The 13621-nt window shown below is 38.7% G+C and overlaps 1 protein-coding gene across 2 annotated transcripts in view; it reads right to left on the bottom strand.

Annotated features, from left to right (window-relative positions):
* Nucleotides 1–13621, bottom strand: part of DDR2 (discoidin domain receptor tyrosine kinase 2) — a 1067915-nt gene that overhangs the window by 9598 nt on the left and 1044696 nt on the right. For both annotated transcript variants that reach the window (XM_044085379.1, XM_044085380.1), the window contains one exon: nucleotides 8491–8640. In XM_044085379.1, coding sequence (XP_043941314.1) covers nucleotides 8491–8640 — 150 coding nt within the window. The remainder of the gene's footprint in view (nucleotides 1–8490; nucleotides 8641–13621) is intronic.

The following is a 13621-nucleotide window of genomic DNA, read 5'->3' as shown; positions in this document are numbered from 1 at the left end:
AGGATCCATCAATATAAAACAAAGTCATCTATTCATTAAAATGTGGCCTCTGGCTCCTTTGAAACAAAAAAGAAAAAAATATATACTTGGACTTTGAATTTAGTTATTGTAACATGAACATTTAAAACAGGATTCAGAAAGATCACCCTATGATTGTGGAAACTGCTGCAGCCAAAAGTATCAGTTTCCATGATTGTAGGAAATGTGATTTTGCAATGAGGAAAGACCTCATTATTGGCTAATTTGTATATCTCTGAATCACATGGTGTTACCACTAGTGCTAATCAGCACTTTCCTCTGTAATCAACTCTGGTGGCCCACGTATTGCATTGGCACAGGCACCCCCCCCCTTATTCATTCCTTTGCAGATACACACACACACACGCATACACACACACACACACACACACACACACACACACACACACACACACACACACACACACACACACACACACACGCGCGCACATGCGTGCATTCATAGAATTACCGCCATACCCCTTACTTGTCCCTGAGTTTACAGAACATCCTTGATGTAGCTTCTTATTTTCTCCCTGGTCTTCATAAATCATGGATGATTGCATTCAGGCAATAATGCCAGACATTAGTGTTTCATTCTTCGTATTGTTAAGAAAATGCTTTGTGATGATTGATATGCTTCTCTATTAACTTTTTAATTGACTCAAAGTTATATTTAAAAATGTATCTGATGTCATCTATTGTTCCTCTCAGCTTTGTCCATAAGTCTCGAGTACAGCCATTTAGAAGTATGCCCCCCTGAACATGGACACACAACCACCATCTCTCTCAACTGACCCTAATATTAGACAACATCCTTGATTTTGCCTCTTACACATTCCCTGATAACTCATGGATCATTAAGCTAATCAATCAATAATACCAGGTGTTAGAATTTCATATTTCTTATTGTTCAGAAAATACATCTTACTGAAAAACATGCTCTTCGATTAAAGATCATGTGCAATGTAAAGAATTGTAATGTACCATCCCTGTTATATTTCACCTTTCCCAAAAAGTCTCCTGATGATTAGAGGCTGTGCTACTTCTATTTTAACATATAAAGTGATTTTGTGTGAAAATAGCACTATAAGGAATAACACAACTTCACAACTGATTGTTTTGCTTATAATGGTGTGTGGCTGTGGAAAGCATTATACAGTGATGTGTAGTTGGTGCCAGAAACTTCCTGTCATTGTTTCTGCAATACGAATAGTTCAATTTTGTGAAATTGTTTAACATGTACACATTCAGTCATAGGTATTTACTAAACTAATGGCCACTAGGTCCTTTTTAAGCCTAGCCATGCATCCCAAATCTCTGACAAGTTCTGGTACCCTTGATAAGTGTAAGCAGGGTCTTGGGAAAGGAAACATTTGCAAGCAGGGGCCAGGGAAATGAAGCATTTACATGCTGTCTATGTCCATTAGAGACATAGGTACCAAACCAGGGATGAATTTCCTGTTCCCCATCCAGTTCTCCAAATTACACTTGAATTGGGTTAGGGAAGAACTCTGTTTCACATGGATGGGGAGCCTGTTCCAGAGATTGGGTAGTCTCTGGGATACATACCTGTCTCTCCAGCAGGTCTTATTTATGTCACAGGCAAGGTTTAAGTCTTTAGAATAGGTAATTCTGGTGCTGTTTGTTTTTCTGATATGGAGGAGGTCCATCAGAGTGGGGTCTGAGAATGCCCTGTATGCCAGGCATAGCTATCCTCTCAAAAGCTTGTAGGAGACATAATACAGAATTAGGGCCTTGAGGTTGTCTGCATAGGCATTTTACTTACAACTTGTATTCTTTTAGTGAGGAACCTCTGTAGATGTTCCAATTATTGGATATGCCTGGTTAGATGCATACCAAAGGGGGCATTGTACTCAATAATAGGTCTGGTGAATGCTGATTACAGTGGAACAATGACTTCCATGGGCCTAGATGCCATACCTTTGTTTATGTGCTGTGCAAAACAGAATGATTTCCTCACTATTGTAGACACATGGTCAAAGGTTATATTACTGTCTATATGTATCCCTAAGAGTCTGACTACTGGGTCAACTCTTAGGGGTGTGTTGCCAATATGGTAGTTACCAGGGGTGGATGATTTCCCAAAGGATACTATTTTGCATTTCTTGGCATTTAGTTTTTGTCTATGGCTCTGACACCAGTTATTTATCTGTGTCATCCCTTTCTGGAGAATATTTGTGTCAGTGTGGGATTGAATGGCAGCTCCTAATTTGCAATCATCTGCAGATTTAGTCAGCCAAAGGCCATTGACAATGGCCTTGACTTCAGAGAAGTAAATGCCAAAAAGAATCTGTCCCAGGACTGGTACCAGAGGGACTCCACTTGTGACTGGCCTCTTTGTAGATGTGGATACCCCAGTTCTAACTTCCTGGGTCCTGTATGTGAGACATTTGGCTACCCACTGGGTGACATAAGGATTTGTACCTAACCTCTTGATTTTGTCAACAATGCCTGAGTGGGGTATTGTGGCAAATACCTTGGCCAGGTCAAGGTGAGCAGTGTGAACCCTTTTGCCCTCATTCATCCCTTTTGTGACCTTCTTAAAGAAGTCCACCAGACTAAGTAAGCATGACCTGCCCTTGATTAAACTAAACTGGGTTGGGTCCAGTGTCTGGAGGTTTACTATGTCATTACCGATCATTTCCATGATAATTCTTTCCATAACTTTGTATATGAGACTAGTGAGACTTATGGGTCTGTAGTTTCTAAGGTTTGTGGATGGCTCATCTTTGTGCAGAGGGATGACTGATGTTATTCTCCATTCATGGGGCATGAAGCCCGTTTTGTGGCTACAGTTAAATAGCAATTTCAGACAGCCTGATAGGTCATGTTTCATGCTATTTAGAAGGTATCCTGGGATATTGTCTGGGTCCACTGATGCAGTGTTTTTGGCCTTAGAGAGAACATTAAAGACCTGTCTTAGTGATAGCAGGAAGAGTTAAATTTGAGGGTATTTCCTGAGGGAAGATTGAGGGGGAGAGAGGGATAAAGTTGGAACTGAAATTGACAGCCAGTCCCTTGTTATCAGAATAAATAGTTTGTCTGCGAAAAGGAGGAAGCGGGTATATCATTGCTTAATAGTTTTTTTTTGTATTATCCTGAATGTTTGTTGTGGTTGCAAAGCCATGAAGAAAGGTTAATCAAGAAACAAAAGCAATAAAAAAACACTGCCACAGTCTGGACAATCAAGACAGCTGTACTCCTTAAATATTAGCACTGCATATCTGCCTGGTCTTTTATTTTTATTTTCAAGTATCTGCAGATATTCAGACTTGGAAAAGATGGTCCAAACACCTGCAACCTGAGCTTATATCATCAACCTTCTAGGCATGATGACATCTCTTGGGATGTGCAGGCACTGTAGGGAAACTGTACCTTTTCTATTAAACAATTAACTTGCTGTAAACAAGGAATATTTGGGCAGTTTATTGGAATTTGGCTATAGGATCTCTGAAGGTACAACAGATGTAGCAATGGGCATTTCCCAGTGAAGCTGCAGTTGTCATTTTACACTGTCTTTAAGTCCTCATTTAGTGCTGCAAACTAAATCTCTAACTTGTTAATGAGCTGCTTGCTTTCAATGGGTACAGGGTTCAAATCCTTTTTACATCTTGGATAAACGCATTGCTCTATTAACTTTGTAAGTAGCTTTGGGTAATGTATTAATGTGTGTCTGGTGTCTAGTGTCTCCCCATATGTCTTACATCTATTGTGCTGCAAAATCTGTTGTTCTAATAACTGTTTAACTGATAACACTAATAAATAATATGGTCTATGGTGACTAGTGTCCCCCCATATGAACTTCGTGTGGCTAAAACTTGTTCTATTAACTTTTAAAATGAGAAGTTGTAATGTTTACAATTCAGTGTTTCTGCTATATATGTCTTTCGTGTTTTTAAGTGACTTGGGGTAGTATTTAAAATTCCCCTGGTGTCTAATGTTCCCTCCATTATTTCATGATTCGCTCATAAGTATAAGGGAGTTTAGAGGTATGGCAACCCCCCCCCCACAAAAAGATACCATGGATCAAACCCCTCAGCCAATCCCAATCAAGGACACACTCACCCATTCACCCATATATACACATATATACCTACCTTACATATCCACTAAGTAACCCCACCCCGGGATGTCCAGGCAAACACTCAGTCTCACACACACACAAACACACACACACACACACACACACACACACACACACACACACACACACACACACACACACACACACACACACACACACACACACACACACACACACACACACACACGCACACACGCACACACGCACACTCTCTCACTCAGTTACCTGAGACCAGCCATCCCTCTGCATACACTCAGACATGCAGCCACACACATACATGCATGTATACCCTCCCACTACCTGTCTGCTAAACTCCTTGGCACTTGTCTTTGATGTGTTCAAACTTGCTGAAAGTAACTGGTGAATGCGAACTTTTGGCTAAGGTAATTAAATTGACTGGTGGTGGTGGTTTAATGCCTTATTGCAGACATATCTGGGGGACAGCACTTGGTTAATTAGCGTAGGCTGCTCCCTTGGAATGTCTTATTAGCATGTAGCTTGGCTAAGTAGACAGCACACTGCGATGATACACGTAGCTTGGCTAAGGAGACAGCGCACTGCGATGATACACGTAGCTTGGCTAAGGAGACAGCACACTGCGATGATACACATAGCTTGGCTAAAGAGAGACAGCGCACTGCGATGATTCTCAAACATTGTAGTATCACTATAGGGGGCCCATCTCTGGATAAGAAAGGGCTACCACCAGTATGAAAATGGCTGTGTTAGGGCTTACTGCTGGTCGTAACCCTTTCTGAACTGAATCCCAAGGTAAATGTCTTTTCATAATGGCCTTTGCTAATTAATACATTGTTGATAACTTTTGCTCAGATAGGGACTTGTGATCTGACTACCTGCAAGCCATGATAACTTTTGTGATTTGTTGTCTAGCAGAACAAAGTGAGTGTTGAAGAAGGTAGGAGAGTGGTACTGAGTAGTGACAGATGGCAACAGTTGACATGACACCCCTAGAAAATTGGGAAAAGGTGGGTTAATGATGATATATATTTATATATATAGGTATCTGATATTTCAGATTTTAGTGAAATGTCCTAATGCTGAACCATAAATGATTAATCTGAAATCACCGATTCACAAAAGATAAAAAAAGAAGAAAGCATCTTTTTGCACCTCAGCACCTCCTGTTAAACATATATACCAACTCTGAGATCACACTACAAGGGGAAAGGACAAAATTCCCACTCCCTGCTGTACACTGATCTCACTAAGTAGATTGTTGAATAGAGAAGAATACGTGTGTTTTTAATCTTATGGTGGCTCTCTGCTGACTAGGTAGTAAGAAGATTTTATTTTATTTTACTTTTAAAATATTATGACATACAGTTCTGTAATTATTTAAACAAGTATGCTTAATTTATTAATTAACTTAAGAATCTGGTTGGATAATTAATTCATCTTATTTGGTTGTGGAATTCTGTTTATGGTTCATCTAATGAAGTCCTGGTTGGTAGGATGAAAAACGTGGTGAGCAAGTTAAATCATTGAATGGTTTGTGCTGTATTTGTTTTGGATTCTGCTTGGAGCTTCTTGAACTTCAGTTTTTAATTTACAGGCCTCCTCTTTGTTCCTGGTCACTGGCAGTGCCGATTGTTGATTTTGGTGGTTGCTGCAGCTTTGTTGCAGTCCTTGGGCACTGTGTTTGTTGTTTTTTTTTTTTTTTTTTTTATTAATAACTGTGTCCCAAAGACTCCACCTTTTCTGAAATAAACATATCTAGGATTTTTTGTCCCTTTCCAGTTTTGACCACCAAATCTCCTCTCATATCCTAGAGACCCATCCTGTCTGACATGAGACTCTGCATCAACTCATTGGTATCTATGGTTTCTAGAGAAGAATACTTATTCGGGCATTGGGGAGCAGAGAGCTGGACATTGGAAGGCTGTTGTAAACAGCTGGTTCAGATGGATGTTTTATGCATCTAATCTAATGACAGCCTGGTAGTTTAGCGCAAAAGATTAAGGTCTATGATCTAATGCACTTGATTATGTAGCCAGGGCTTGATATGGTCGGTCTCCATTTTCTACTCTAAGAATCTGATTAAGCCACTTAACGACTCACTGATACTAGGATGCTCCTGAAAAGAGAGTATCCTTACAATGCTGATCTGGTGCACAAGTAGCACTCCAACAGAAGTGAGGAGCCAGGCCTCCTATGCTTTTCAGTTAATGTCCATACTTTTACATTCTTGCAGTGAAGGCTACTTGAATGGACTTTACTTAGCTAAGTGAACACCATGCCCCTGGCCTGGCTCATAATTTTTATTTTATTTTATTTGCTTTGTGGAATGTGTTTGTTGTAGTAGTGTGTCTTCTCCATTCAGTTAAAATGTATTTGAAGTGAGATAGTCTAATATTTATATATCCCACCAGACTGTGGGTTGCTAGCCCCCACTCTAGCTAGCAGGGATGATACATGAGCAGACCCAGAGAACTGTTATTTCTGCTCACATTTGTTTAAGTTGCTTGCATGAGAAATGCTGCCCCCTCTGCATGCTAATGTGTTTTTGAGGTTAGATTATTGCAATGATGCACGGTTACTAGGAGTGGCCATGACCTGGGCTGAGGAGTAGGAATGCCCCTGATCTGACCACCTGCCATCCTCTGGTTTCAGCATCTGCCATGCAGTATTCCCCAGCTGCACATCTCCCACAAACCCTAGTTAAGGAAAACAGGAGTATGTTTCATCATTCCTTCCCCAACCCCTGCCAATTGAAACTGTTGTTAGTAACACCAATCAAATACTTGTCGCCTGCTTCACAGTCAGAGCTTTATCCCTCTGTGCCAATGGAGCTGACTGTTCCTGGCATATAAGGTGCATATTACACATCCACTCACCAGTGGATATTAGTGTTACAGTACTGCAGACCACTTTCCTCTCTGATGGATGGATGAGCCAGCACTGACCATTTACTCCCACCATCCCCTGCTGGCTTCTCCCATGTTTGTGCCACTAATTAATCCTAGGTTTTTAGGGTTGCAATCAGGGCTTTATGTCTCTGCTGCACCACAGAACCAACAGCATGTCAATGATGGCCAGAAAGGAGTAGTAGGAGAGACCAGTGAGGTAAGGGTTTGGGGTAGGTTGTGATAGGCTTGATTACTGCAGCAGTCAGAAGGCTGGAGAGAGAGAGAGAGAGAGAGAGAGAGAGAGAGAGAGAGTGTGTGTGTGTGTGTGTGTGTGTGTGTGTGTGTGTGTGTGTGTGGAGTGTGTGTGTGTTTATGTACGTATGTACTGCAGCAGTGAGAAGGCTGGGGAGAAAGAGAGAGAGTGAGAGACAGAGAGAGAGAGAGAGAGAGAGAGAGTGTGTGTGTGTGTGTGTGTGTGTGCGTGCGCACGCGTGCGTGTGTGTGTTTGTGTACGTATGTACTGCAGCAGTCAGAAGGCTGGGGAGAAAGAGAGAGAGAGAGAGAGTGTGTGTGTCTGTGTGTGTGTGTGTGTGTGTGTGTGTGTGTGTGTGTGTGTGTGTGTGTGTGTGTGTGTGTGTGTGTGTGTGTGTGTGTGTATTTTTGGACTGAGCTGTAGTTAGCAATTTTGTTGTCCTGTGCTGTTCTCTGATCTGGCACCCTGTAAGCAAAAAAACAAAACAAAACAAAAGAATCTTCTCACACTTGAGGACCAAAGAAAAAGGTCTTCTTTCCTTTCTTTTCTTTCTTTTTTTTTCTTTTTATTTTAACTTATTTAAAACTGCAGCAGTTTAGATCACATACGAAGAGTTAAACCACTTTAGCCATGACTGTAAATGTAATCCAAGAATTCAGAATACAGATAATGTACTGTACTGCACTCAAGACCGATTGGCTTCCATCCTGACTACAAAAGGTTTCCTTTTCCTTTTAAACTGTAGAAAATACACATTAAACAACAGTTTAGACCACAATGAAGTTCTGAATCACTTCAGTTCAGACCACAAATATGCCCTTTAATGCACTAAAGACCCCATTCAGCATGTGCCAATCCTACTCCCTAACAATCTGCACCCTGGTTGGCTGCCCCCTTTGCCTCACTCTAGCTATGCCTCTCTTTTTAGAGAATAAAAATGAATTAACACATCTGCAAAATATTTAGCTTTGATGTGTTATACATCCTTATATAATAATTTATCATATGAGACACAAAGGCCCAAAGTAAGTCATCATTTAAAATGCTGATTTTTTTTTTAGAAGTACAGGGATGTAATCACATGTGGACATCTGCTGCCTTGTACTGTAGTAGAATTTTGATGTTTAATTTAATACAAACCTCTGTTCCCAAAAGAGTAACCAACAGTTGTAAATGGATAAGGAAGAGCAAAATAATTTATCACTTTCAGGTAAAACAAGCCACATATTTCACAATAATCTTACCTGCCTCCCCTGGTCCCTGAAAAATTCTCCTGTATTTTCAATGACTTGTTCATCTGACAGGTGAACATATGGTTGTTCTCGACAGAATGTCAGAGTCTCCCACAGTGTCACTCCAAATGCCCAGACATCACTTGCTGTGGTAAATTTGCCCTGGAATTAGAATTAAAAAAAATATTAATATAGTTTATACTACAGATAATTAGAGCTGAGCTTCATAGTTTGTCTTCAGTATCATCTCATGATTACCCTATAAATTACAGTCCAGTTGACTTCCTACAACTTTATGAAACTTTCATTATCTGTGTGTTTCACTGAAAAGAAATGACGAAGTTCTTACCTCCATTATAGTACAGCACATAGATAAAGTTAGAACAAATATATTTAAAATCCTAATTGATTTTAATTAACCACTAACTGCTGACTAATTTTGTTACACTCATATATTGCAACTGTAGTTGCCTACTTTCTTTGCAATATCCAATCTGGGGGAAAAAAAAAAAAAAAAAAATATATATATATATATATATATATATATATGGGTCCCCTTCAAAACATCTAAAACCCTTAACATCTTATTTCATAACATTGAGACCAGAACATCTAAAACCCATAACACTGAATTTCATAACATGTAACAGTACAAATCACATGAAAATAACATCCCCTCCAAATACAATGACATATAATGACACCAAACTGCCAAACACACTTTTTACTACATTTCTGCAGGTGGGCTTGATACAGTGGGGTTAGGAAATTAAACTTTTTCCCACTGTAGTGAGATCTTGGAGTTGGTATATTTATGGGGAGTGCAGGGGGGGCTTGCCCCCTTGCAGAAACGTAGTAAAAAGTGTGTTTTGTAGTTTGGTGCCGTCATATGTAGAGGGGGTGTTATTTTGTTGTAATTTGTAGTGTTAGATGTTATGAAATTTGATGTTAACGGTTTTAGATGTTCTGGTCTCAATGTTATGAAATTAGATGTTATGGGCTTTAGATGTTTCAAAGTAGACCTATATATATATATATGTATGTATATATATATATATATATATATATATATATATATATATATATATATACATATATATATATATATATATATATATAATTTCAAGAAATTACTTCTACATTTCAGACGTAAATTCAGGTAATAGATTGTTTCTTCAGAATAAAGTCAGTTTCCATATTTCCATATTCACTACAGTACTGCTGTTTGTTATTTAGCTCATTCATTCTACCTAATAATAACTCTATTAAAGGGAAAACAAAACTAGACTTACATACACACACACACACACACACACACACACACACACACACTTACAGACACATACACTCATAAACACAGATAAAACCTAAATGTAAAATAAATGTTCTTCTACTCCGGTCCTAGAATATTTTACACTTCTTGTCTCAGGAAGGCAACAAAGTCATTGGAAAGGGAGTCCTATCAGCCCAACAGGAATATGTACTCCCACTCTTTGCACATACATCCTCTTAAATTGTGAAAGCTTTGCAGATAATGGCTAATAACATTTATACATTCATTGCTCTTGCCTTCAAACATGAACATCATTGTTTCATACCACAAAGAAGCACTCTGCATCTGACATCATTACTAAATAAACCACTCAACTAAAACACTTTCTCCACTTTTGCAAGCTGAAAAAAACTTCAGCACTACATCTTCAGAGGAGTCTGTCATAAACCACCACACTTGCTACCCCAAGGAAAAAAAAAACACTTCATACTACTAAACACGTCTTCTGTATTTTAGCCCCACAATCTTGGGAGTCCCTTCTGCAACTTTTCAACATGCAAGACATATCTGAATTCAAACAGGTACTTAAACAACAACTGTTCCAAATGATTAGTGCAAATGTTTAATTTCAGGCAATATAACACAATTCATCAAATGATCTTACACCCATATCTTATATCTTGTCTCTGTGAATGAATATGGCATTTCTGTGTTGAATAGCTCTCTTGTTAAGCTTGTTTACTTGTGTATATATTTTGTATTTATGATGGATGCTGATTGAACAAGTTTCTTCTATCAATATATACCACTAATCTACCTTAAATTCTTTGTGTATCTTGAGCATTATCTTTTGTATCTAACTACTGTACTCAGATTGTACTACTTGTTTTTTGAAGAAATCTCAAGGCTGAGGCTAAAAATGACCCATTGAAATCAGTGCTCTGTCCATGTCAACAAATGGAAATAGCATAAATAAAAGAAAACTAAATAAGTAAATAAATCGAATCTGTTGATTTGGCCCATTAAATATTTTGGACTGGTATCTGTAATGTAAGTTGTTTTATTATTTAATTCTCCAACCTCTTTTTTTCTACAGCTGATGGAGAATGACTTAGCCTTAATGAGATATGAAACAAAAGTTTTTTGTATCTTTCAGCTTTTCCCGGTTAGGGGTCGCCACAGCGGAACTCCGGTCCACTAATGATTGGCAGTAGAAATTTACTTGCTGGCTTGCTGGGCCTAACGCACAACCTTCAACGAAAGAATGCCCATTCACGCATGTCGCTACACAGAAGACGATCTAACTGAGAATTGAACGGGCAACGTCTAACTGTGAGGCAACAACGGTACCGCAGCACCACCACCGCAGTCATATGAAACAAAAGTTAATGTGTGTAATAAAAAAAAATGAAAAAAATGCTAAATGTTTAACTTTAATAATCCATACCTCAATGAATTCAATCAGTCTAAGTAGAGAAGATGTGGCTGATAGGAAAACAATGCCAAACACTATATGCATATAAATTATAGAAAGACATCAGTTGAAAACGGAGGGTGAATGAGAAGCACTACCTTCAGTCTGAGCAAAAAAATTCTCAGATTCTCAAGTAGTGACACTGATGGCACTATAATGTCTTAATACTGGTACTATAAGAGACTCATGGTGCAAAGGAAATCCTAACTGCGATGTAACTGTACTGGGAGACACACTTTATAGGATAGATATGTGGATAAAATAGGAGGAGGTGTAGTCCTGTTTACAAGCAAATGGATCAAAACAACAGGACCTACAAGTAGACATACAGGAAAGATATCACTCTAGGTCAGGATGGGACTGGAAATAGCAGGACAGTCAATATATACAGAAACTCCCCTCTCTGCTTCGGGAAAAAAGACAGAAAAATAGGCTAAGACATCAGTATGTCAGAAGATGTGGAGGTGTTGTTTATAGAAGGTTTTAATATTCCAAGTAATAAACTGGAACACTTTCAGTAAAGTCACACCTAAGAGCAGGATCATGCTTGATGACCTGCAAAAGACAGGCCTTACAGAGCTGGTAACAGATATTATTTGAGACAGGGCAGTCTTGAACCTGATGTTGTCATAATCCCTGCTATCACAGAAATAATAAGACTGTGTAAAACTATCCTGCAAATCTAAAAGAAGGACAAGTACTGCTGATTCTAATGATGAAGTGAAGGTAGAATTAAGAAGTACATGGAAATGGAAAAACAGGGCAGGGAATTATATTACTTAAAAAGAAAAAAGCAAATATATCAGTTAGAAGAGCAAGGATTTCGGCAGAGGAAAAAAAGCATAAGTATAAAGGGGAACTAAGAACAACAAAGGGAGAGGTGATGTCTAAAAATGGTAGTGTTTAGACAGACAAACTAGCAAAGAAGCAGGCCGCCATAATTAATATCTATCAAAAACAACCAACAATTTTTCCCAAGATAAAGAACCTCATTTGTAATTTATTTTAATGTAGTTCACTTTAATTTAGTTATTTGTAGATGTAGTGGACCACAGTGGTCCATTTTCATTCACAACATTGTTTATTTATTTATTTTTATTTATTTATTTACATTTGTTGACTGGGAGTGTTACATTGGATTTACATAGCGATTAACAATTTGACTAACATAGCAATTAATTACGAACATAATTACAGATGAAGAGCATAGTACATCAGTAGACAACTAGAATCTTTATCTGTGAAGTACATAACAGACATTAACAAATGTTACAATAAGAAGTTCCTGCTGTATTATAAGTAGTAGGCTTATGAGCATCCGAGCTTGTTATAATTAAGGTAGTTAGTGGGGTGGAAAGAAAGGTAGTGGTTGGATGGGGTGGGTGATATTAGAGTGGGAGTTGCAAGGGCATAGCCAGCATGTTTTTAGGTGCGCTTTTAGTAAAGTTTTGAAGTGGGTGCATGATGGTATGGAGGTAATTGTGGGTGGGAGGGAGTTCCATAATTTGGCTATGGCGCAAGAGAATAGTGTTTCATCAGCAGAGTTATTGGCTTTAGTGATCTGCAAGTGATTTTTGTTGCTGGATCTTAGTGGTCTGGTGGTGCGATAGGATAGGAGTAGATTCTGGAGGGATGGGACATTTAGTGGATGGTTTACTAGTTTGTGGGCGAGTGTGAGTTGATACCATTGAAGGAGGTGAGGGAGTTTGTTGCAAGATACATCCATGATTTGTTGCAAGATTGAGACATAGTGTCAGGAACATCATGCATATAATTCAGGAAAGGTTAATATTTGCAGCCCAGGATAGTGGACTATGTACATGATGGTTTACAAAGTCCATTGAGCATGGGGAGAAATAGACAGGTACAGGTTCTATAAAACAGAACTGGAAACAGTTGCATATCTTGTTGCTGGGTGTGATACATTAATGGCAGAGGGCCTGTATATTGAAAACCATAATAATGTTACAAGACTGTTGCAATGGGGATTGTGCAAGCATTACAATATTGAAGTAGCTGAGAAGCATTGGAAACATGAGCCACAAAGCATTGTAGAGAATGAGGAAGTTTATATCACATGGGATCACCCATTACAAATACTTTAAAAAATGATGTGAGAAAGCCAAATAGAGTAGTCCACAAAAAGAAGACAAAAGTAGCATTGATCATTGAAATTCCTACACTCAGTGTTTACAGTGTCTTAAGGACATAAAATACCAGGATTTGCAGGCAGAAATGAGGGCAATGTGGAAGAAGGATACCCAGACAGTTCCAATAGTAATAGGAGCTCTTAAAAAAGAATTTACAGTCTAATTTAGATATGTTACCAATGCATGTAGCTCAGGATGAATTGTAGAATGATTCAATTCTGGACACATTGAGAGTGCTGCAAAGAG

The sequence above is a fragment of the Protopterus annectens genome, chromosome 10.part0, assembly GCF_019279795.1.
Source record: "Protopterus annectens isolate FY-2018-M chromosome 10.part0, PAN1.0, whole genome shotgun sequence".
In the NCBI taxonomy this organism is placed as follows: Eukaryota; Metazoa; Chordata; order Ceratodontiformes; family Protopteridae; genus Protopterus; species Protopterus annectens.
Note: the sequence above shows the minus strand (reverse complement) of the source record. Positions and strands in the feature narration are given on the sequence as shown.